Source organism: Biomphalaria glabrata, chromosome 8 (genome assembly GCF_947242115.1).
Source record: "Biomphalaria glabrata chromosome 8, xgBioGlab47.1, whole genome shotgun sequence".
In the NCBI taxonomy this organism is placed as follows: domain Eukaryota; kingdom Metazoa; phylum Mollusca; class Gastropoda; family Planorbidae; genus Biomphalaria; species Biomphalaria glabrata.
In genome coordinates this window covers 19564243-19590422 of record NC_074718.1, presented here as the reverse complement: position 1 = coordinate 19590422, position 26180 = coordinate 19564243, and the positions used below count along the sequence as shown (strand labels likewise).

The following is a 26180-nucleotide window of genomic DNA, read 5'->3' as shown; positions in this document are numbered from 1 at the left end:
ATCCAGGGGGCAAAAATAAAGCTCGTCTGCTTCTATGGCATACCGTAGCCAGCACAATGCTAAAACTTGTACTTTTAATTTTCCCAACAAATGTCTTGCACCCATTTAAGTGTATTAACTGAAGGGCCTCCTCAATGTCACGTGGCTTAAAATCACAATCTTCACCGGGATTAGAAAGTCTTTTGCACCAGATAGAATACTAGGAATACACAGTTCCATGGGCGTAGCCAGGGGGGGGGGGGTTAAAATGAAATTCCCCCCCCCCGCCCCCCCGGTAACGGAATTCAGTGACTGATTTTTTGCTTTGATTGTGTTTATTTTAGGTGAGATTTTAATACTAAATCATCACTTACCACAGCACAGCCTAGGGGGTTTTGAGTTAAAAACCCTCTACCAGGGGGTTTTGAGATTAAAACCCCCTACCAGAGGGTTTTGAGTAAAAAAAAACTATCAGGGGGTTTTGAGTTTAAAACCCCATACAAGGGGTTTTGAGTTTAAAAGCCCCTACCAGGGGTTTTGCAGTTAAATCCCCCTCTTCTATAAACAAAACTAAAAAAAATGCAAACGACAATCCCCAAAACAGCTAAGGAAGATTTTGACTTTAAAACCGCCTCCAAAAATTACGATAAACCCCCTCTCAATATAAAAAAAGCAAATTACACACTCAAAATTCTATGAGCGTAGCCAAAGGGGTTTTGAGTTTAACCCCCACCCTCTCCAGTTGGGGTTTGAAGCTAAAAAGTACCTCTTCAATATTAAAAAAAAAGCAAATTACGCACTCAAAATGTTATGAGCGTAGCCAAAGGGGGTTTGAGTTTAAAAAATACCTCTTCAATATAAAAAAAGCAAATTACACACTAAAATTCTTTGAGCGTAGCTAAGCTAATGAGGGGTTTTGAGTTTAAATCCCCCATCCTGCAGATGGCTTTTTTAAAAATTTAAAACCCCTTCAGATGGTTTTAAGTTTAAAATTCCCCTACAGAGCGTTTTGAGTTGAAAATCTCTCTTCAATATTATTTTAAAGCAAACTACAGTCACCAAATTCTATGACCGTAGCTAAATGGGGTTTGGAATTTAAAAAAAAAAAAACTCCAGAGATTTCTTTAGTTTAAAACCCCTCAATAGATGATTTTGACGATAAAACTTTCCTTTTCGATATAAAATCTAAAACGAAATACAGGCATGTAATTCCAAGAGCGTAGTCAAGAAAGGTTACAAATTTCTACCAGTGGCTGGGCTCCATTAATAAAGTGTGAATAGTCATCTGCCGAAATTGAAAAACACTAAATGTGGCTCAACAAAGATGGCTAAGACAGATTTTAGGAGTCAGTTATAGAGAACGGGTCTAAATCAAAGAAATCATATGCCGAACTGGGAGTCGAACCCTTAGTAAGGTTGTGACAGAGCGTCGCATGAAGTTTTGCGGGACATGTTCTCCGACAAAATAAATTGCGCATAATAAGAGTTGCGGAAACAGCTTGCCGGAAAATGCGCCGAACGGCGCTAAAGGTCTAAGTCAGAGAGAATAGCACATTAAGTTGTTGAAATAAAACTTTTTAATAGCAAGATAATGCACTGTAGATACCTCAGAATATGCATTTTGTTGGCTTTCAATACCAGATAGTGCTCGGCGGCAGGGCTTAGCCCCGCGCTGGGGGAGCGCTGCGAGCTAGCAAGGGTGGGGAGTCTACAAGTTTTCCACTAATTCCAGGAAGAACCTATTCTAGGGCACAATAAGCGTCTTCCGAAAGGGTCAGAATGTAACAAAGATTAATTATGTTAAACACACACACACACACACATATATATATATATATATATATATATATATATACTTTTTTTCCGCGGGGGGGGGGCGGGAGTGGAATCCCCCCCCCCGAAAAAAAATCCTGGCTACGCCCATGCACAGTTCTGTAGACAAATTAACATTTCTGAATCTTGTAAGTGTTTAGAAATAAATATATTTTTCTCTTGGTATTCAAAATGAAATTTAATTTTTAATTTAAAAAAAATGAGTACTAGAAGAACACAGCACACGGAGCCGCGATTGTAAAAAAAAAACACAAGTTTTTAGATTTACTTATGTGCATATTTTAAGATTGCAAATGAGAGAGTTCAGTGGGTGGATACATTTGATTGCAATTATTTTTGTAACATTACAGGAAAGTTTATCAACATCATCTTCAGCAGTATCATCTTCTAGATTGCAAAGAAAGTCAGCCATACTTAGTGGTACCAGACCAGAAGCATCGGCACCCTCAGAAGTCGCTCCTCCACAACCATGCGCCCCCCCTCCTCCGCCATCTCCTCCAATGCCACCACCTTTAGTTCCACCCCCTCCTTGCCCACCACCTCCACCTCCACTGCTTGGTGGATACACCCCTGGCCCTCCTCCTCCACCTCCACTGCTTGGTGGATACACCCCTGGCCCTCCTCCTCCACCTCCACTGCTTGGTGGATTCACACCTGGAGCTCCTCCTCCTCCACCACCTCCTCCTTCAGTCTTAGGTTTAAAGGTACCAGGTGCTCCACCAGTTCCAGTCCCACAATTGTCTCCCATCTCTGTAGTGACCACAATACCAACACCAGAGCCAAACTGTCAAATGAAACATTTTATTTGGAATAAGGTCCCAGCATTACAGATTAATAGTAAGTTGTAACACATCTAATTCTTACCATACACAATAAATCATGTCACACACATCTAATTCTTACCATACACAAATAAATCATGTCACACACATCTAATTTTAATCTTACAAAAAAGTCATATCTCACACATGTAATTCTTACTTTACAAAAAAAATGAACAAATTACTTACATATAATTCTTATCATACCAAATAACTCATATCAGACACAACGAATACTTACTTTACAAAAAAATAAGTCATATCACACGCTATGAGGGGTGGTGGAATTCTGTGATATTTTTTTTTGCTTTGATTTTGTCTATTTTAGGCGAGATTTTAATGTTAAACCATCACTTGCCCCAGCGTAGCCAATGGGGGTTTTGAGCTTAATTCCAACCCTCTTCTATAAAAAAAAAAAATGCAAACGACAGTCACCTTCTTCTTCTTCGTTCTCATTTTTGTTATGTTGGAGCGTTCAGGTGACTAGACCAATAACTAAGACAGTCACCAAATTCTATGAGCGTAGCTCTAAGGGATTTTGAGCTTAAAACCCCTTCAAAATGTTTTTTTTATGATAAAACCCCTTCTTCAATATAAAATTAAAACAAACTACACACACAAAATTCTATGAGTGTAGCCAAGGGGAGTTTTGAGTTTAACCCCCTCTCCAGAGTTTAAAACCCCCTCCGGGTGGTTTTGAGTTTAAAATTCCCTACAGATAGTTTTGAGATTAAAGACCCCTCTTCAATAATATTCTAAAGCAAACTACAGTCACCAATTTCAATGACCGTAGCTAAATGGGGTTTCGAATTTAAAAAAAACAACTCCAGAGATTTTTTAGTTTGAACCGCCCCAACCATGGGCGTAGCCGGAGTGGGTTAGGGTTTCAACGGCCTACTCTCCCCCCCAAATGAAATCCCCCCCTGCGGGGGGGGGGGGTCGGAGTTTAGTGACTGATTTTTGCTTTGATTTTGTTTATTTTAGGTGAGGTTTTAATACTAGACCATGACTTGTCCCAGCGCAGCCAATGGGAACTTTAGTTTTTAACCCCCTACCATGTGTTTTGCAGTTGAATTCCCTTCTATTAAACGAAACAAAAAAAAATAACGCAACGACAATCCCCTAATTCCAAGAGTATATGGAAGATTTTGATTTTAAAACCCCCTCCGAAATTAACGATAAAACCTCCTCTTCAATATATGACTATCCATTTTTCAGTCACCAGATTCTATGAGCGTAGCCAAGAGGGGTTTTATGTTTAACCCCCTACCCCCCAGCGGGGTTTACAGCTAATAACCACCTCTTTCATATAAAAAGAGCAAATTACACACTCAAAGTTCTATGAGCGTAACCAAAGGTTGTTTTAAATTTAAACCCTCTCCAGTGGATTTGAAGCTAGAAAATACCTCTTATATATAAAAAAAACATTTCTCCCCCCCCCCTCCCAAAAAAAATCCTTGCTAGGCCCATGTCACACACATTTAATTATTACTTTACAAAACAAATTCATATAGCACACCTTTAATTCTTACAGTACATAGTAAGTCGTTTCACTTACTTATTCTTACCATACTAAATAAATCATATCACATTTATCTTATTCTTATTTACAAAATAATTCATATCACAATCTAATTCTTACAATTCATACAAAGTCATACAACACAATCTAATAATAGAAATCGCTAGACGCGTTTCATTTCTTTGATCCAAACTAAAATGGACCGAAAGTACATTTTCCTTATATATCTTTTGCAGTTTCTGTTCTCTTTTTTAATTAAACTGACACTAGTCGACCCACGGCATAGCATGCGCCGCTACTTTGCATGGCCGGCCATGCCACTGCGACCTATGCGACCTCAGTGGGTCCCGCACTTTCATAGGACCCACGCTAATTCTAGGAGTAAATTATTAAATTAAACCATTTTATAACTTATAACAGATTTTCCTCGGTCTTCTGATTTACCAGGGGCTCCTAGAAATCTAAAATTGCAAAATATGCGAAAAAGTCCTTGAAATCTCCGGAAATTATTAAAATCTTTTGAAAACTCTTTAAAATCTCCTGAAATATAGACAAAAATGTCATTTTGGGATGACATTCAATATTTTAATATGGAAAACGCCAATCCTACGCGCGATTTAAAAAAACGGCATTATGCAATGTCCGTAATTGTGGAATCTGGTAAAAGAAGCTTCTCGCAACCTCAAAATAATGAAGAATTACTTGAGGTCAACAATTCTCGAAGATAGATTGGATACATTTGGTAATTCTTGCTATTGAGCGTGATCTATGCAGGAAACAGAATTTTGATGCTATACTGTATGACTTCGCTACACGCAAGGCTCGTAAAGTAATTCTGTACGTAGTCAAGAATGAATCAAATGCAAAGACGAATTAAATTTCTAATACAAACTCTTCAATTTCATTTATTATCCGATCCCTACCCGAAATGGGCCTTGCGCAATCCGGGCCCCGCAATTGTAATCCTGTCCTTCTATTTAGTGACGGGAGAATACAGAGATTACTTGTTTCCCTTCCTCCTTTTTTTTTCGCCGCAAAAGTTACGTTTTTGGTAACTCTTATCCGACTTGCAGAAATAAAAGAGTTATCTTTCAATGATTTTGGGGGTGTCAGGCATGGTTAGGCCATGAAAAGAATTTAAGTGTACCTGATAGATAAACATTTCTGCTCAAAATACGGGGAGTTGAGATCAAAGGCGTTAAAAAGAAAACACCTGAAACTAGGCATGTGAAACTACACATTTACAGTACTTTTTTTGACGAGTCTTTTACCCAAGATCTCTGTTTTTTTTTAGGACTAGTTTAATTCAAGTATCCGGCTTTTTCTGATACACAAATTCACACACAAAAGTCATTCACACATTTGAAGTTTACATCAAAAAGTTGGATTGGATTCAATCCTTTAATTGCCATGGGAACAAAAGTTTTCTTGAGTCTATTCTTTGTGATCTGTGCCTTGTATCTTCTTAGTTTTAGTGTGCTATTAATAACAACGAAAGCTACTTGACTTATTATTTGACGTGTGCTATACATTTGCAATGCAGAAAACAGTATTTGGGGAGATGTGAGTTGTATGGACGGTGGTATACAAATAGAGTACAACAAATTGGAGGAACTTTTCTGTGCTAAAATGTCCAAAGAGGAAGCTAAAACTGATGACAAAGTAACAAAAGCGCACGCATCTCCAAATGAGGTATTTTTTGTCTATGTTACTACTGTGTTTAACTATGCCCCCTTAAATATGTGTTGACAATAGTTCAATACAATCTATCGTATAAACATTTCCCCTCTCTAAACATGTGTGTACAATAGTTCAATACAATCTTTCGTATAAACATTTCTTCTCTCTAAACCCAAATTAATAAAAAAAAACACTTTCTTTTTGATGATTTTAATTATTCTTTCTTCAAATTATATGTAGTAGAAGTATGTCGAAGTTTCCTTACCAGTTTATAACTTTCTCCATACAAGTATATAATAGTCTCCTTAGAAGTATATAATGTCTTCATACAAGTATATAATAGTCTCCTTAGAGGTATATAATGTCTTCATCTAAGTATATAATAGTCTCCTTAGAAGTATATAATGTCTTCATATAAGTATATAATAGTCTCCTTAAGTGTATATAATGTCTTAATATTATATAATAGTATCCTTAGAAGTATATAATGTCTTAATATAAGTATATAATAGTCTCCTTAGAAGTATATAATATCTTCTTATAAGCATATAATAGTCTCCTTAGAATTATATGATAGTCTCCATACAAGTATATAATGTCTTCATAGAAGTATATAATAGTCTCCTTAGAAGTATATAATAGTCTCCTTAGAAGTATATAATAGTCTCCTTAGAAGTATATAATGTCTTCATAGAAGTATATAATAGTGTCCATACAATTATATAATAGTCTCCTTAGAAGTATATAATGTCTTCATAGAAGTATATAATAGTGTCCATACAATTAAATAATAGTCTCCTTAGAAGTATATAATGTCTTAATATAAGTATATAATAGTCTCCTTAGAAGTATATAATGTCTTCATAGAAGTATATAATTGTCTCCTTAGACGTATATAATGTCTTCATATAAGTATATAATAGTCTCCTTAGAAGTATATAATAGTCTCCATAGAAGTATGTTGAGCTATGACCCTCAGCCTTTCTATTTATCTCACATGTCGAAATGCTCTAAAAGATGACCATACATATGGCATCTTGGTTACAATAATTCCTGAAGTCAAATATAAAACACAGATTCTTGAAATGGAAGTTCAAAAAACATTATTTTAGAAATATTTTTGTAATCTGTAGTCATCTTTTCGCATCACCCTAAATTGTTGTCTATTACTTGCTGATATACTGTTCCCCTGTCAGTCTGTTCTTTGACTAAGTCTAGTCCTTGCAGTTTGGTACTAACATGAACTTCTATTCAAAAAGTTTGTTTGTTTTGTTGATTTCAGATAAGTTTGTTTGTTTTGTTGATTTCAGATAAGTTTATTTGTTATGTTGATTTCAGATAAATTTGTTTGTTTTGTTGATTTCAGATAAGTTTGTTTGTTTTGTTGATTTCAGATAAGTTTGTTTTGTTGATTTCAGATAATTTTATTTGTTATGTTGATTTCAGATAAGGTTGTTTGTTTTGTTGATTTCAGATAAGGTTGTTTGTTTTGTTGATTTCAGATAAGTTTGTTTTGTTGATTTCAGATAAGTTTGTTTTGTTGATTTCAGATAAGTTTGTTTTGTTGATTTCAGATAAGTTTGTTTTGTTGATTTCAGATAAGTCTTCTTGATCCCAAGCGAAGTATGAATGTCAATATTTTTCTGAAACAATTCAGAAAAAATAACGCCGCCATTGTTGATTTAATTCGAAAAGGTGAAGCTCGCAATATTGGTGTTGAAAAATTAAAAGGCCTCATCAAAATATTGCCTTTGATGGACGAGGTAAGTCTTGAGATGTTCAGACCTCGTCTCCCTTAATATTGCCTTTGATGGACGAGGTAAGTCTTGAGATGTTCAGACCTCGTCTCCCTTAATATTGCCTTTGATGGACGAGGTAAGTCTTGAGATGTTCAGACCTCGTCTCCCTTAATATTGCCTTTGATGGACGAGGTAAGTCTTGAGATGTTCAGACCTCGTCTCCCTTAATATTGCCTTTGATGGACGAGGTAAGTCTTGAGATGTTCAGACCTCGTCTCCCTTAATATTGCCTTTGATGGACGAGGTAAGTCTTGAGATGTTCAGACCTCGTCTCCCTTAATATTGCCTTTGATGGACGAGGTAAGTCTTGAGATGTTCAGACCTCGTCTCCCTTCCCCACTTTATAATCTTGCACTAAATGTTCCTCTCTACAGGCTGAGATGATACAGAACTATGATGGTGACGCAGACAAACTTGGAAACGCCGAGAAGTTTTTTATGCAGCTTATTTCTGTTCCTTGTTATAAATTACGTCTTGAGCTTATGCTCCTCAAGGTAGAGCCTGACAATCTAGTCATGTTTGTTTCGTTATGTCATAAGCTATAGATTCTAATTAGTAGGTATACGTCAAATAAAAGAAGTATTGCTTATTATTTTCAATATTTTACTATCATATAAATGCAGAGACAAAGAAAGAACTTTTAAGATAATTGACTATTTGCTATCACCAGTACCTCTGAACTAAACAACTAGATGAACACAAACCTCTTTACTACGTAGACCACATTGTTTGTGTAGAACACATTCAAACTCGATGTAAAACTGATTCTGTAGACTTGGACTAGTCAAAGTCACACTGTTTTCAAGTACAGTTGACCTTTCTTAGTCCGACACTTTTTTATTCGACATACTCTCTAATTCGAAGTATCGGCGACAATGCATGCTTTTGCTGCTCATGCGTGTGTGTCGCCTCTTCAATTCATCTCATGTGTTGTTTTTCTATAGTTGCAGTTTTTAAGTGGTTGTACGTTTTTGATTCTCTATTGTCTATCAATTGTTAAATTTCTTGGAGAATCGTAAGAGCCATTTTTAAGATCAACGTCCACTCACCCTCCGCCCTCCCTCCCTGACTTGAATAGATGTATGGTAAAAATAGGGAGAAAATAGAACAGTTTGTGAAATCCATTGAAAACCACACCAAGAGAAAGAAAAACATTTCAATCGGGGGAATATCCCCAAAGTGGAGGATTTTGTTTTAGGTCAATCTTTTTTTTTTCTTTTTTCGTCCATTGTTTATTTTATATCATTGAAACTTGAAGAGAGTCTCTTATTTTATATCATTGAAACTTGAAGAGAGTCTCTTATTTTATATCATTGAAACTTGAAGAGAGTCTCTTATTTTATATCATTGAAACTTGAAGAGATTCTCTTATTTTATATCATTGAAACTTGAAGAGAATCTCTTATTACATCATAAATAGAATGTTCTGGACACACACACACACATATATATATACGGCTCAATTCTTTGAAGTACAGTTAAAGTTGGACGTTTTCGATAATCCGACACGGCCTCTAACCGTCGGACTATCGTCAACATTCAGCTTGCTAAGAAAGTTGGAAAGTGTTACATTATGTCACGTACATTTTTTAAAATCTGTTTCCTAGTTGATATTTGTACATGTAGTAGTTTATAGGAAGAGTTCTTGTCTATCAAGACTTTAATGACATGAGTTAAATTTCTCTTGTACTTTTTTTTTTACTAAAAATCGGTAATTATTTTTGACGAGCATGCATAGTTTTTCTTATATTATCTCTAGGGCATTGTGCGCTTCTAATCGCGCAATGCGCCACTATAGACACATGCGTGATAGTCTGGCCACTGTAGACACATGCGTGATAGTCTGGCCACTGTAGACACATGCGTGATAGTCTGGCCACTGTAGACACATGCGTGATAGTCTGGCCACTGTAGACACATGCGTGATAGTCTGGCCACTATAGACACATGCGTGATAGCCTGGCCACTATAGACACATGCGTGATAGTCTGGCCACTATAGACACATGCGTGATAGTCTGGCCATTATAGACACATGCGTTATTGTCTGGTTACCACTGGTTTACTCAGTCTTAAAAAGTAAAATAAAATATATATAAATATATATTGCCTTTTTTTCGTGAAGCTGGAGTTGGAAGTACGATGGGAGGAAGTACGATGGGAGGAAGTACGATGGGAGGGAGTACGATGGGAGGAAGTACGATGGGAGGGAGTACGATGGGAGGAAGTACGATGGGAGGGAGTACGATGGGAGGAAGTACGATGGGAGGAAGTACGATGGGAGGAAGTACGATGGGAGGGAGTACGATGGGAGGAAGTACGATGGGAGGAAGTACGATGGGAGGGAGTACGATGGGAGGGAGTACGATGGGAGGAAGTACGATGGGAGGAAGTACGATGGGAGGGAGTACGATGGGAGGAAGTACGATGGGAGGAAGTACGATGGGAGGGAGTACGATGGGAGGGAGTACGATGGGAGGGAGTACGATGGTTGCATAGCATGTAGCTAAGTTGGATAGACACGTTTGTACGATCATGTACACTTGAGATTTGGAGCGTTAGAAAAGTCACGTGACTCGCTTAATTCTGCGAGAAAATACAACTGTGAGAGTAAAACATGTATCTCAAACAGACTAATGGACTCGCCTTACTGTAAATGTCGATGCTTTACATAGCATAATATGAAATGAAGTACAACTTACAGAAATAGATCGTCGCTTTACTAAGGGTAATCACATTTTGACTACCATCAACTGTGAGTCTCTTCGGGTGGCTTGGTTTCAAAGGTATAAGAAATGATTTATTTTACTTATGACATTTTTGTTTCAGAGGAGATCATCTCTAAATAATAGCTACCTACTCAAACTGATAATATACGTAATGTTTTGTTCTCATTTTCAGTCTGATTTTCAAAATCAGTTATCAAGTGTTCGATCTAATTTGCTTTTACTATCAGGCATCTGTCGAAGACTGTATAATAACACAGCATTGAAAAAGTTCTTGAGGCTAGTTCTAATTGCAGGAAATTTTATAAATAAGGTACAGCATTAAGTAGGGTTATTATTCTTACTTTGTTTTCTTTGAACATTATTGTGTTGCTCAGGATTAGAATGAACCAGCATGTAATAAATGATTTACATTATTGACCCAGGGAAGTAATGCAGGGGATGCAGTTGGCTTCAAAATCTGTTCCCTCAACAAACTCATACTGACCAAGTCCAATGACCCTAAACTGTCGCTGCTGCATGTCCTGGTGCAGGAAGCTGAAGCGAAAGACAAAGATGCACTTGCATTTACAGACGACCTTCTGGAGGATCTACAAAAAGCATCGCGGTCAGTTGACTTTTACATTGAACTATTTAGCAATTGTAATGTCAACTCTCCATTTCCAAAAAAAAAAAAACAATAAAATTATTTAATTCTATGTTAGCGGTCTATTTGTTTTAATGGTTTATTAATATTTATCTTATCTTATAAATAGAGACGTTTTTTTCAAAAGAGAAGATAGTTACGTCCTACGGGTATCCTTGTGTCAATCTACAGTCATGCATATTAATCAGTGACTTGAAATTTGCCAAGTCGTTGATTTTCCTGGTTGATTCAAACAATCCAGTCCATGCTCTAATAACACGCGTGGAGAATGAGCATTTGTTCTAGCATATGGAATGACAAGTGTGCCTTTATCTTTGTGTCTTTCTGAGTATTTTATAAGTTTTGTTTTTGTATTTGAAGATTATGGTTCAGTGTTTTTTTTTTTTTTGTATTATCGCTTCTTTTTTTTGGGTGCAAAACATGTTCAATTAGATTCCCATTTCTGTAATTCTTCTAGTTCTTTTTGTAAAATATCGGTATCAATATATTGTGTTGTTTTTGTTGCTTTATTTATTATGTTCCTGAACCAATGCGATTTAGTTAGTCAATATATACATACGAAACAGTAGAAGGCCTAAGACTGCCCCTTGAAGTACCCTAGAAGGCCTAAGACTGCCCCTTGAAGTACCCTAGAAGGCCTAAGACTGCCCCTTGAAGTACCCTAGAAGGCCTAAGACTGCCCCTTGTAGTACCCTTGTGTTGACTTTTATCGGTTCTCATTTGGAGAGTTAGTGTCTATTGGTGTCATTTGACCAGCTATGCCGAAATGTTTTTATTTTGTTAGCAAGCTATGGTAGTGAACTTTGTCAAGTGTCTTACAAAAGTCTAATAAAATGGCATCTATCTGCTCATTATTATCTAAGCCGTTTGAACAATCATCAATGAGTTTTATTAGCTGTGTTTCACTTTACCACATTGGTATGGAGTAAAGAAAATTTGGTTCATTTCAATGGTTTTTGATGTTGCTAGTATTTTATATGTGATGCTGGTGAGTGATATTGATCTGTAGTTCCTGGATCAGAATTATCCCATTAGTGAGGAAGTTTTTATAGATGTAATCTTTTGATATTAAATAATGCTTTGCATTCAGTCCATTTAGAGTCAAGAAGTCGTTGTATAATTTACGTCTTGTATAGTACATTGACAGAATCAGGAAGTAAAGATACATTAAGCAGGAAGGATTCAAGGCATATCCGAGATTCACTTGATGTTTTGATGTTAAATTTGCGCTTCTACCGATTGATGGAATACTTTAAGATGCTGGAGTTTAATAGTGTCTCAACTTTCATTCAATTATCAACAACTTGTCACGAAACAACGAATGTATGACATTTATAAGAAGTTCTTTGCAATCTTTCTGGGGATGTGGCCACTAAAAACAGTACACAATGATTATTTTCTTTTCGTTTGCTCAATGTTCTGAATGAAATCAATGCTACCTTCAGGCTAAATATTTATGTATAGATCAAGTATCTAGCTAAAGGCGAGTAACATAATCTCTTAAATTGCTGTTGAGAAGGCCCCCCCTTTATTCAAACCAGTATGGTATGGACTTGGAAAAATATGCTTTATTGATACTAAGTCTGTTTCTAGTTTTAATAAAAACCATTTAAATAATAACTATTGACATTCAAATATAATCTTGGCACATGTGACTGTTGTGTAAAATTCAACAAATCGTCTATTTTTTTCTTTCTTTTCAATGACACGAATCTGTTTCCAAAATGTGACAATTATATTTTAGTATTCCAATGTAAAGTTACGAGTTTATTTATCAGTAATAAATCGGTTAATTTCTGTGGTAAATCAATGTAAGAGGTAAAGATTTGGATCAAAATACACCCTTTGGAGCTAATGGAGCCAGGGACATCACACATCATGATGACCAAAAGCTATACTGTCCTGGCAATGTGACGTCGTTGTCCATGACGCAATTTTTTAAGGTCCAGACAAACAAAATTCATTTCAATATTAATATACGCTCTAAATTCTTCCTGATTCACGTTGACATGATTTTAAACTTTTGTAAGCTTTCATTCAGAACTCTCTCAATGCATAACCGACTGTTTGAAGAGAGACAAAGGCCTACGTTACGTTTTAGGCATCGCCTTTTTGCGAGGCATGTTTCCTTACTCTGTATTTATGTAAGTTTGAAACAAAAACTATTGAAGTTGAAATATTCCGATTTCAACAATTCCTTGATAAAGGGAAATAACAAAGTGCCCCTAGTTGACGTGCAATCAGATTTAAGTAAGACATTTGTCAATCTTAGCAGAACATTCTTTCCGAAATTTCCCAGTTACAAAATTCTTTACAGTCCGTTGAAAAGAAATGGTCTCTTTGAAAATAAGGACACGACAAAGTTGTTACAATAGATCCTTTGATGGTGACACTGGAAGTGGAAGCAGCGTACGTTTTCTTACATTCATTCTTGTCTATTCTCTCCAAAACAAAATCTGGAAGTAATGAAATGTCAGACATTTGATACGCAGTTTTTACATCATTTTGTGGACATGAAATATTCTCAGACACCCCCCCCCCTTTCCACTTCCATACAACTTTATCTAGCACTTCATCATTTGTGTTTCGATGCAATTCTATTCCTGCAGGTTTTCCTTAGAAAATGTCAAGTCGGAATTCCACCAAATCAAAACTAATGTCCAGAAATTACTTCAACAGATTCAGACACAAGCTGATGAAGAAATTAAAGACCAATTTAAAGAGTTTCTTGAGGTTGAGTTCATGACGAGAGTTACTTTCAGATAAATATATATGTATATATAACGTTACTTTTTCTTTTAAGTTGTCATTAATTAGTATGTACTATTGTTTAAATCAGTGGGCCTATAACGAGATAATTTTATTGTATTTTATTAGGAAGCCGAAGGGGATTTATCGGATATTGATGAGAGTCTTGAGTTGCTCGTGAAACAAAGTCACAAATTAGCTCATCATTTCTGTGAGAATGAGAACTCTTTTAATCTTGAAGAGTTTCTGAGTGCTTTCCGAGAGTTTTGTGACAGAGTAAAAGTATGTCAGCAGGTAGGTCTTAAGAATCCTTACACATGAATGCAGACAAACACAGTTTAGAGAAGCAAACATTTACTTTCAAAATATACTATATACTGAGTATGCATTTACTCCCAACTGAAATACATACATTTTACAAGTGCCTTATTATGAGATATAGTCGCGTTGTAACAAATCTATCCACCTGGTGAAACGTTCTTACTCTCACCTCAATCTTGGAGCAAGCCAAAATTTTGCATAATATTTCTTTTATCTGACAAGACAAAAATTAATTTTTAAAAATTCAACCAATTAGTAAATTAACTTTTTGTAATTAATTAATTTGTTTGGTTTTGAACAAGGGAAATAAATTTTACTTGACAGATGTGGTGGTATAAGTTGAATTAGTCCCATTTAAGCTATGTAAAAAGAAATAGATGACCGCTTGAAAGTTTGAAAACTAACTATAGATAACTATCAAATCTGTTATTTTCATAAGCACTTCCCTGGCCCATTGGTTAGTTTGAGGCTTAAATAGGTTTGAGCCCTCGAGTTCAAATTCAGGTCTCGTTCCAACTTTATATATATATATATATATATATAAATTCATTGGAAAAGCAATCACGTTACTTTTTGTTTCTATATATATATGGATTCAGAGACGAGACGAGATTGCAATGATGTTGATACACTGGCTTACACGGCGGGGGGGGGCGGGGGCGGTAGGGGCGATTGCCCCCCCCCCCCCCCACTCGGCGGAACTTAAGTAAAGAAATCACACAATTTGTATACGAATGTATTATTTATAATAATAATACATCTTAAATATTTAAATGTCAACCTTTTTTTTAGATTATTTCGCTCCCCACCTCCATAATGTTGGCCGAGTTGGTAGGATGGGGAGGTGGCGTCGGCGATGGCATCATACCGCCCCACCCCCCAACAATAAACTTTCGAGAGGGGGGGGGCATTCATCTACTGCCCTTTCCACCTAAACCCTTTGAATGGGGGGGGGGGCGGTCATAGTTTTTGAACAAAATTAGTTAAATTACTATATCATTTTTATATTATGTCGCAGCTTTTCTGGTATCTTAGCCGATTTGATGAGTAGAAAGCTTCTACTGCCCTCCCCACTCTAGCCCTCTTAGTGGGGGGGAGGGGCGGTCCTACTTTTATTTAGAAATCATAGTTTTTGAAAAAATTAGTTGAATTACTATATCGTTTTTATATTATGTCGCTACACTTCTGGTATCTTAGCCGATTTGATGAGTAGAAAGCTTCTACTGACCTCCCCACTCTAGCCCTCTTAGTGGAAGGGGCGGTCCTATTTTTATGGAGAAATCATAGTTTTTTTAACAAAATTAGTTGAATATAAGCTACATATTGATGTTTTTACCCATTTGTATATTATGTCGCATACACACTCTGATCTCAAATTTTATCATTAGTAAATATAAAATTGAAAAAGTGTTGTTCCAGGTGGGAGGGGCGATACATGAAATCGCCTTCCGCCCATTGAACAAACCAATACTTTTAAGAAATTACAAAATTAAAAAAAAAATGTCACTAATGCAATTTATATATGCCATAAATTAAATTCTTTCATCGAATTGCCCACCCCTACTATTGATCTTTTTTACTCTACCGCCATCTCTCCTTTCCAGACGAAAAAAAGACGTTTTAAAACAGAAAAGTCAAATATGGCGACAGAGTTTATGTAATTGTATACGAATTTATCTGAGTTATTTTAAGAAAGACTTTGTTTTGGAAAATTTAGAATTCATACGAAATTTTTCATTATAAGAGTTACAATTGAGATGAGGTCTGAACCCAAATATTATTTTCCGTCATCTTTTTCAACCTTTATTCAAACTGATATTTTTCTGTTGTATAACAAAAATTTGGGACAATAACTCACAATGTATGCTTCACCCTAAAAATGCAAAAAAAAAATTAGAGTAAAATCTAATAGGCTCACTTCCGAAATGTTTTTGTTTAGAGCTTTAAATTCGAGTTCTGTAACAAAACCAAGTGACAAACATGCTTATTGTATCACTTACAAATGAGCTTTTTTATTTTAAATATTATTTTTCGAATAAATTTTTTTTTCGGCGGCGTTCCTCAAAGTCTTAATCTAAATCTGTGAAGTATCTTATCTTTTCAAGAACAAATCGATTGTATTTGCGATGTAGTAAGAGCCTGTAAAATCATATTAGAATATTTTTCAAGTAAAATATTATTCAAAAGGTCCTTTCTTAGTACGATGAATAATAAGCTGTAGATGTCAGGAGAATGCGTTTCTGCAGTGAAGAATGCAAGAAAACGATTTTGGCGTCGGGGCTTCGCCCCGATCTCCATTGTGGGAGTTTGCAGCGCTCCTCCAGACCCTCTAGCTGTCTAGATAAATGCCTCTACATGGCTATTTTTTGTTTTGTTTTTGAATAATTTTTTTCGGCGGCGATCCTCAAAGCCTTATTCTTTTGGCGTCGGGGCTTCGCCCCGATCTTCACTGGGCGGAGCTTACAGCGCTTCCCTAAACCCCCTAGCTGTCAAGAGAAAGGCCTTAACATGACTTTTTTGTGTGCTTTTTTTCGCCGAAGGTTGAGAAACACTGCTTTTTTCAACATTTTAATATATATATATCACGTATCATTTGTAAAACATATTATTTTATTTTTTATTTAATAATAATAACTTAGTTCAAAAGTTCATGTCAAGCCTGGGAATCCCTATGACCTAGTGACACGCGTCAGTCAAGTCAAGAGAAGCGTTGTCACATGATAGTAGACTTTAATTTGATTGGAAGCAGGACAGGAAGAAGGAGGGGAGACGCTATGTGTCGAACAAAGGAGCAAGAGATAATTAATTCATTCCTCAGTCTCGTGGTGATATTCAGAAAGTGTATTCGCATTTTTCATTTAGAATTCAGTAGTAATCTTTTGAATGTTTCATTTAGATACAGTTTATTTTGTAAAATACTGTATATATCGTGTTCCCAAGTTTTAAATTAAAAGTTTCTGTATTTGAATTGAGAGGATTTTCTTCATTGAAACTATAAGTAAATATCTAGATCATCTTATTAGTTGACATCTTCGAATAGAATCCTCGGCATCACGGTTGTGAGATCTCAGCACCATCCGACAAAGTTTATTCAAAATCCCTCCTCACCAAGATCTATATATATGCTGTACGCGCGTTTATGCTTAGGGTTAGGGTTTACTGGACGTTAGGGTTCGGACAAAAATCGCCACCCCCCCACTCCAAAGTTCTGGATCCGCTAGTGTGTTGATACAAAAGTTTATAAAACTAACTCTGGAATGTATTGTGTCACAGGAGATCTCCTCGTGGAAACAGCAAGCTGAGAAAGCTGAACTGAGAAAGAGAGCACACGAAGAACTTCTGGAGAAAAGAAAAAGTAAGTTTCCTTATCCTATTGATTTGAAACAAAAATATCCTCTACCATGATTGCCTTTTTAAAAAAAAAGTACATTTCCCCTTTCAGACCTTGCGCACTATAGGGCAGTTAATGTAAATCAGCTGTCTCTGTGCCCACGGTTCACGAGGACCAACACCTTTACTTTTCCCCAACTAGTGCCTTTATAATGTGAAAGGGGTGGAAGTCTGTAACAATGTAGACGTGGTTGGACATCAGCAAGATGTGGATATAGTTGTTTGTCTGTAACAATGTAGACGTGGTTGGACATCAGCAAGATGTGGATATAGTTGTTTGTCTGTAACAATGTAGACGTGGTTGGACATCAGCAAGATGTGGATATAGTTGCTTGTCTGTAACGATGTATGCGCTCTAGACTGTTGTTCTAGTGTTTAGAAACTAAATGGTCCCGAGTTTGAACCTACCTCGCTGCCCGCCACCCTGCTGAAGGATTGAGCTAGTTCTAGATGGAATCACCCAAAACGTGTAAGACAAAAGAAACAAAATAAACAATGGTGACTGCTATATGTAATGTTTGGACTCATTTTCTGACGTCACTTCCCTGTTCGTGAGACTTTCGTTAGACTAATTTTGACAGAATTTGTTGTTTGATTATTTATTTGAAAGGTGCCCAAAAAGAACTTCCTCCAGGAGCAAGATTGATGCCTGGCCTTGCAGGTACTGGGGATGCTAAAATTGTGGACAACTTAGTCAGTGAAATTCGCAGAGGCAATGTTCTCCGACGTCTATCAGTGAAAAGAAAATCCAAACCTGTGCCTGATGTCATTACAGAAAGTGTGCGCTTGTAGATGAAATGTGTTGTATCACTTGTAGAGCTTGTGAAGAGTAGAGTTTTAAATAGAATCTTTATGTAGAACAAACAGGAGAATAAACTTAGATCTATACATTCTGTTTTACAAAATACAATGTTATTCTATCTTTTTTTTAACTTCACCAGATTTCCAAATGTATAATATATTAATACCCACATTTACCTATCACATTGTATTATAGTACAGTATTTTTTTTTTTTGCACAGTTCAATAATGTGCACTTTTTAAATATAGATAAATCTTTGCAAAGCTTTGGAAACTTCAATCTAATTTTGTTTTTGCTTTCTTTTGTTAACCTTTGCTTCTCTTCATTGAAGGAAACAGTTCATTAGCACAATGGGATGTGATTGAAGTGCTCAGTTCATTAGCACAATGGGAAGCAATTGAAGTGCTCAGTTCATTAGCACAATGGGAAGCAATTGAAGTGCTCAGTTCATTAGCACAATGGGAAGCAATTGAAGTGCTCAGTTCATTAGCACAACGGGAAGCAATTGAAGTGCTCAGTTCATTAGCACAATGGGATGTGATTGAAGTGCTCAGTTCATTAGCACAATGGGATGTGATTGAAGTGCTCAGTTCATTAGCACAATGGGATGTGATTGAAGTGCTCAGTTCATTAGCACAATGGGAAGCAATTGAAGTTCTCAGTTCGTTAGCACAATGGGAAGCAATTGAAGTGCCCAGTTCATTAGCACAATGGGAAGCAACTGAAGTGCTCAGTTCATTAGCACAATGGGAAGCAATTGAAGTGCTCAGTTCATTAGCACAATGGGAAGCAATTGAAGTGCTCAGTTCATTAGCACAATGGGAATCAATTGAAGTGCTCAGTTCATTAGCACAATGGGATGTGATTGAAGTGCTCAGTTCATTAGCACAATGGGAAGCAATTGAAGTGCTCAGTTCATTAGCACAATGGGATGTGATTGAAGTGCTCAGTTCATTAGCACAATGGGAAGCAATTGAAGTGCTAAGTTGATTAGCACAATGGGAAGCACGCTGGAAATAAGGAATTTATAAGACATAAAGACATAAACTGAATAAAAATTATCCAACTTTTTTATTAATGTCAGTGAAATGTTTGGCTAGTTATGAGAGCTTTTGAAAAGTGAAAATCTATTAGATGAACTAATTCTAAGTAAGAAGTCACCAAATGGACTTCTCTTATTGAAGGATAATTTCCTTCTTACAGATTGACAATACAAACATTCACAATTCTAAAGGATTCATGATGATTACTAACTTAAAAACACAATCATTTGTGCATAACTATAAAATCAAAGTAAGTGAAAAACAATATTATTTAAATGTATTATAAACTTTATAAGAACAAAATCTTATAGAAAATAAATTGAGATTTCAGAAGGAAACATGATTTATTCATTTAGTGAAAAATCAAGAAAATAGATTTACATTGAAAATGATTATTTAAAATTACTCACAGTGTTATTCAATATCTTCATATTTATAAAAGTTGGATCATCTTTTTGATCTGAAATGAATTGAAAGGGTTAGGGTTAGGCTGGCTATTCGTACTTTGTCTACTTGCAAGACAGTAGGATTCTGAATGTATAGGCTACAGACGCAAAGTTAAGATTTCTCTGTAAACTAATCCACTAGTTCTCATAATTGTAAATTAGATCTTATTTACATTCTCTTATTCTAAGATCAACATTTAAGGCTTGGAAGCATGTTGTTTGTAGAATTGGAAATCTTCAACTATTTCATAATAACGCCATAAATTTGATTCTTAAGACAGAGATACAAACATTTATTTGTATGACTTTGAACAACAAAATATGTCGACATCTAATATTAGAACAATTTCAATAAAATAATCATTAAAAAAACCATTCCGTTATTGTTACTTTGTTAATAATTGTCAATAATGAACAATGAAAAAAACAAAACAAATTTAACGTATCTTTGTGTCTTACGGATTATTTAATTTGTGCGTAGGCACGACATGACCTAAATTGTGCCGATGTGCCAAAAACCCAAAATACAAATACAAGGACTTAACTCCATGTTTGGTCAATGAAAACAGTTAGTGTTGACATTGTAGTTGAATCAAACGTTCAGTACCACTTTGAAGTGCTGAGATCAAGAGAGATTTAAAGGAAGGATCGCTTACTAGAATTAAAACCAGCTGAGATCCTGAGAGATGTAAAGGAAGGATCGCTTACTAGAATTAGAACCAGCTGAGATCAAGAGAGATGTAAAGGAAGGATCGCTTACTAGAATTAGAACCAGCTGCGATCAAGAGAGGTGTAAAGGAAGGATCGCTTACTAGAATTAGAACCAGCTGAGATCAAGAGAGATGTAAAGGAAGGATCGCTTACTAGAATTAGAACCAGCTGAGATCAAGAGAGATGTAAAGGAAGGATCGCTTACTAGAATTAGAACCAGCTGAGATCAAGAGAGATGTAAAGGAAGGATCGCTTACTAGAATTAGAACAGCTGAGATCTTATCTTATATAATACAGACGTTACTTCAAAAAAGAAGATGATTACGTCCTACGCGTCATGCATTTAGTCATGCATATTAACCAATGACTTAAATTCTGCCAAGTCACTGGTTTTCCTGGCTAGCTCAGGCAACCCATTCCATGCTCTAATAGCACTAGGGAAGAAGGAGTATTTGTACAAATTTGTCCTAGCATATGGGACGAGGAATGTGCCTTTATCTTTGTGTCTTTCAGAGTATTTTATTAAATTTTGTTTTTGTATTTGAAGATTATGGTTCAGTGTTTTATGTATTATTGCTACTTTACTTTTGAGCCTTCTGTCCTGAAGGCTTTCTAAATTTAGTGATTTTACTAAAGGTGTTACTCTAGTCAAATGTGAATATTCGTTTGTTATGAATCGCACTGCTCTATTTTGTGTCTGTTCTAGTTTCTTAATGTTTTCTTGAGTTGAGGGGTCCCAAACAGAGGATGCATATTCTATTATTGGCCTAACCAAGGTTAAATAACATTTTAGTTTTATGTTCTTATTTGATTTATAGAAATTTCTTTTAATAAATCCTAATGCTTTGTTTGATTTTTTTGTAGTTTCATCACTATGTGGATACAATGACAGTTTTTCATTTATTATAACACCTAGGTATTTTGCGTTTTTAGTCTGTGTTACTGGTTTGCCATGAATAAGATAAGTGGAATTAATTTGTTTTAGTTTTTTGTTACTCTTAACAACTGACATTTTTCTGGGTGGAAAGACATGCTCCAATTTGATTCCCATTTCTGTAATTCAACTAATTCTCTTTGTAAAATATCTGTGTCTTGTGTTGTTTTTATTGTTCTATATATTATGCAATCGTCTGCAAATAATCTGACTTTTGTTCCTGAAGTAATGCAATTTGGTAAATCATTTATGTAAATTAAAAATAGTAGTGGACCCAAGACTGTTCCTTGAGGTACACCTGAGTTTACTGTTATCGGTGTTGATTTAGAGCCATTTATTATTACAGTTTGTTCTCTCCCTATCAGAAAGTCTTTAATCCACTGATGCAGTGGACCATTAATGCCAAAATATTTTAATTTTTTAAGCAAACTATGGTTCAAGAGAGATGTAAAGGAAGGATCGCTTACTAGAATTAGAACCAGCTGAGATCAAGAGAGATGTAAAGGAAGGATCGCTTACTAGAATTAGAACCAGCTGAGATCAAGAGAGATGTAAAGGAAGGATCGCTTACTAGAATTAGAACCAGCTGCGATCAAGAGAGATGTAAAGGAAGGATCGCTTACTAGAATTAGAACCAGCTGAGATCAAGAGAGATGTAAAGGAAGGATCGCTTACTAGAATTAGAACCAGCTGAGATCAAGAGAGATGTAAAGGAAGGATCGCTTACTAGTATTAGAACCAGCTGAGATCAAGAGAGATGTAAAGGAAGGATCGCTTACTAGAATTAGAACCAGCTGAGATCAAGAAGTGTGTAGCTTATTCGCAAATTTGTGACTTTCGGGACATGTGGATGTAATCAAACGGGACCTTAAAGTAGTGGACATTGATGTTAATTTTGGAAAGACATTGTCTTAAACCGCACTATGTGGAGAGAGATGGTGACCAAGAAGTCTATGGACAGCTAAAACGTGTTGGCTTCAGCTCTGGAAGAAAAGCATGCCAAACATAAAATGGCAGGCTCCTCTACCACCAAAGCGAATGCCACCTTTAACCTACGTTATATGTGTAGTGGGGAGGACCTGGTATACGGGTCGGCTGAACTTGACCAAGCACCGGTCAGCAAAGGGTCAAGTTGACCTCTGCCCCGGTAGCTGAGATTTGAATTCCTTTTCCTGCTGACATCCTCGATTGAAACTTGCTGCTACGCACCTACTCCAATACCACCTTGTCTGATCCTGCTGTCTTTGTCCTAAGTTCATTGTTTTGACCAAGGCTGCAGGTAAACACATTTTTACTGTTTCTTGTATATCATATATTCTTGTTTATTTTTTATATATCATATTTTGTCCTCATTGTCGGACTACCTTTGTTTTGTAGTTTTGAGATGCCTTTGGAAGGAAGGCAGACTCTGTATATAATGTGGGGACCTCAGTTCCTATTTTGTTTTTCTTGTCAGTCGAGCTCATATCTTATGAGCCAAGCCCATTGGTGTATCTTTTGTTTGTGAGTCAAGCTCACCATATTAATTGTCCCTCTTGTAAATATATTCCTATAACCAGTTGTAGATACTGGCTGTTAAGAAACCGTGTATAGATTTGTTCTATTTAATTGTCATAGTTTTTGTAAGAAAAGGAAAGAGCGAAGCTCTTCAATGTATGTTAGTTTTATATAGAACTAGTTGATTTATTTTTTGAAAATTACTTTGTCATTTATTTTTATAATGTTTGGTGGTGTTCCATATCTCTCTTGTGTTTATAAAAGAGATGATTGGTTCACACTATAAGATTTTCTTTTTTGTTTTAGCTTGATCTAGTATTTATACCTGATGTTGTGTTTACATTTTTTTACAAATTGGTCTGTTCATTTAGACCATATAATTATGTTTATTTTATGCTCATTAGTAATCATGTTGTATGTTTGCCTTTGGCAGGTTTTTTGTGTACATTAAACTTGAAATAAGCCTCCTGACTTGCTTCGTCATTTTGGTTGTCATATTCTGTGCTGAACCCACCACATATGTTGACGGGAAGGCTCCACAGTCACATGACAAAGTGTTCTACGAGTTGAACCATAGTCGTTCTTCAACAGAAGGAGGCCAACGAACTAATTTTCTAATTATAATGAACATTTATTGTTGTGGTTCAAAGGCTTTTTTAAAAAAACAAATTCTAGTTGGCTCTGTATGTCAGTTGATTGTAAGCAAGGCATTTGAAGTGTAGAGTCGATTTTTTTTTAACAAGACGAACATGAGAGGGAACTAATGGCGGCTTTTAATATAGCGTTATAGCGCTATAGAGACACTCTCAAGAGCTCCTTCAAGGGATGCGATATCGACATTCACGGCTGGGAAGCACTAGCTCTCGATCGCTCCTCATGGCGTGAAGCTGTGAGTCTCGGAGTCTCCGGATTTGATTCAAGAACAGTGGCCAGGGTGAAAAAGCGCCAAACCCACCCATGCAACGTATTGGATTGGACTTTACAGTCATCTTCGAGTTCATAGGAAATGAGAAATGTGCTCATCTTCGACCACGAAGGAGGAACTATAGATATCACTTGTGAACTGTTATTGCAATAATTTTTTTTTTAGGCAAATAACTTTAATTAATAGACCTAGTAACTGAAAACGTAATCATCGTCTTTTTTAAAATAACGTCTGTATTGTATAATATAAAACTATAAACTGTCAATAACCACCCGGTCCGTCCAGCAGGGGTTGGTAGATTTTTGTGACTGTTTTTACAAAGGTTATATCAACTCACTTTTTCTGTCTGTCAAGTAAAAAAATTTGCACTGACAAAACGATAATCAATTTAAAAAAGAAATAAAAGTTCATTAACTACTGGTAATTAATTATTTTTTGGTATTGAATAAGGGAAAGAAATTGATTTTTAGATAATTTCATCAATTTTGAGATTTTATTATAATTTTCATTTATTATTACACCTAGATATTTTGAGTTTTTAGTCAATGTAACTGGTTTTCCATGTATAAAATAATAAGGCCTGTCATCGAGTCCAACGATTAATGAGGAGTGCAGTATTTCCCGTTGCTAAGCTGTCCCACCTACATATTTTGCCACATCCATAGAAGACAACTATTGTCCACCTGTGGTCGATTTCGTTTCTCTTTTCGCCGTCTACATCTGTCCTAGGCAGTGGATTTTCTTGTAGTCATGTGCATCCCACGGCCTTTGTAAGTGATCTCACGCTGTTTCGTACTGAAGCCGCCTGCATCCAGGTGCTCTATTCTATGTTAATTAAAGCAAGCCTTGGAGGCGTTTCGTGGGACACCTCTGTTTCGTCGTCCACCTTTCAGCTCACAAAAAAAAAATGCGTTTGTTCCCCAGTGGAAGGGGACCGTAAGAAGTCCCTCTATACTGTCCATGGGCGTAGCCGGGGGGGGGGTATATAATATATATAACATTTAAAGCAAAATAGTCACCAAATTCCAAGATCGTAGTCAAGAGAAGTTACGCATGTCTAACAGTGACTGGGTTCCATTAATAAAGTGCAATGAAATTGAAAAGCACTAAATGTGGCTCTACAAAGATGGCTAAGACGGATTTTAGGAGTCAGTTATAGAGATTGGGTCTAAATCAAGGAAATCCTATGCCGAAATGGGAGTCGACCCCTTAGTAAGGTTGTGACAGAGCGTCGCATGAGGTTTGCGGGACATGTTCTCCGACAAAATGAATTACGCATAATAAGAGTTGCGATGACATCCTATACAACTTGGCGACACACATTCATGGAGGTCCTCTGAGCAGGTGGGAAGAGGCTTCAGACATTGCAAGTGACAGATTTTTGTGGACACAGCTTGACGGCAAATGCGCCGAACGGCACGGGAGGGTCTAAGTCAGTAAGAATAGCACATTAGGCAGTGGCGTAACTAAGGGGGGGGGAGGGGGGAGAATTTTAAAATCCCCCCGGGCCCCCACCTAGGGGAGCCCCCAAATGGGTGTCCGAAATTTATATGTAAATACATAAATTAATATATTTGATTGACAAATAGTGTCAACGGGTGTCTTTTTTTTTCAACATTTATGGATTAAATTTATCACAAAGACTAAACCTAGATCTAGGTCTATCAGTACGTTGACTTTGTTGACATTTTAAAAATATTTTTCCCACAGAGATCAAAGTTTTTTTTAAAGTTCCTTTTACATTTTAAACTTTGTTGCCACGAATAAAACTGCATGATATAGCCTACAGCGAATTCCAGGTATCTTGTTACCTTTACTAATAATAGATCTAAATGGCGAGTATTATATGGCTACACTAATTAACCTTGAAGCAAAATTTACAGAATCGAGTATAACAGATCCAAAAGTTATTCTTAATAATTCGAGAATAGTCCGTTATTCGGGTTTGGCGTCTATAATTTCAGAATTAAACTTCACACTCGAGTTATTACCCCTCTATTCATCTTTCCTCAATCCAATGGAAACTCAATTTTTATTTCCATCTAATCCTTTTGCTTTCGCACAAAAAATAAACAACAAACACTGACGTAATATCATATAATATTAGCACATCCTTCCTTTTGAAGTTATTATCACACCCTTTCTTTTAAAGTTCTTAAGATTGATATCTACTAGAAGGGCCGGCCCTAGCATTTGCGGGGCCCTATGCGAAACGGATCGCGCTGGGCCTAGTCTGGGTAGGGATGAGCATAATGTCAATATTTTTTTTTTTTTTTTGAATTAGAAAATAGGCCTACTTTCGACTTTGCAATAAATTTTTATCAAATGAAAGCTCGCAATGCCACTTTTTATTTATAG

At 36.2% G+C, this 26180-nt stretch overlaps 1 protein-coding gene across 4 annotated transcripts in view; it reads left to right on the top strand.

The window, feature by feature from the left end:
- LOC106056676 (inverted formin-2-like) overlaps window positions 1-20130 on the top strand; it is a 42586-nt gene extending 22456 nt beyond the window's left edge. For all 4 annotated transcript variants that reach the window (XM_056038151.1, XM_056038152.1, XM_056038153.1 and 1 more), the window contains 10 exons: window positions 2163-2649; window positions 5699-5847; window positions 7434-7598; window positions 8009-8128; window positions 10535-10672; window positions 10785-10966; window positions 13615-13738; window positions 13883-14047; window positions 17348-17429; window positions 18075-20130. In XM_056038151.1, the coding sequence (XP_055894126.1) occupies window positions 2163-2649; window positions 5699-5847; window positions 7434-7598; window positions 8009-8128; window positions 10535-10672; window positions 10785-10966; window positions 13615-13738; window positions 13883-14047; window positions 17348-17429; window positions 18075-18256 (1794 nt within the window). In that variant the 3' untranslated portion in view covers window positions 18257-20130. The remainder of the gene's footprint in view (window positions 1-2162; window positions 2650-5698; window positions 5848-7433; window positions 7599-8008; window positions 8129-10534; window positions 10673-10784; window positions 10967-13614; window positions 13739-13882; window positions 14048-17347; window positions 17430-18074) is intronic.
- Window positions 20131-26180: the final 6050 nt, after the last annotated feature.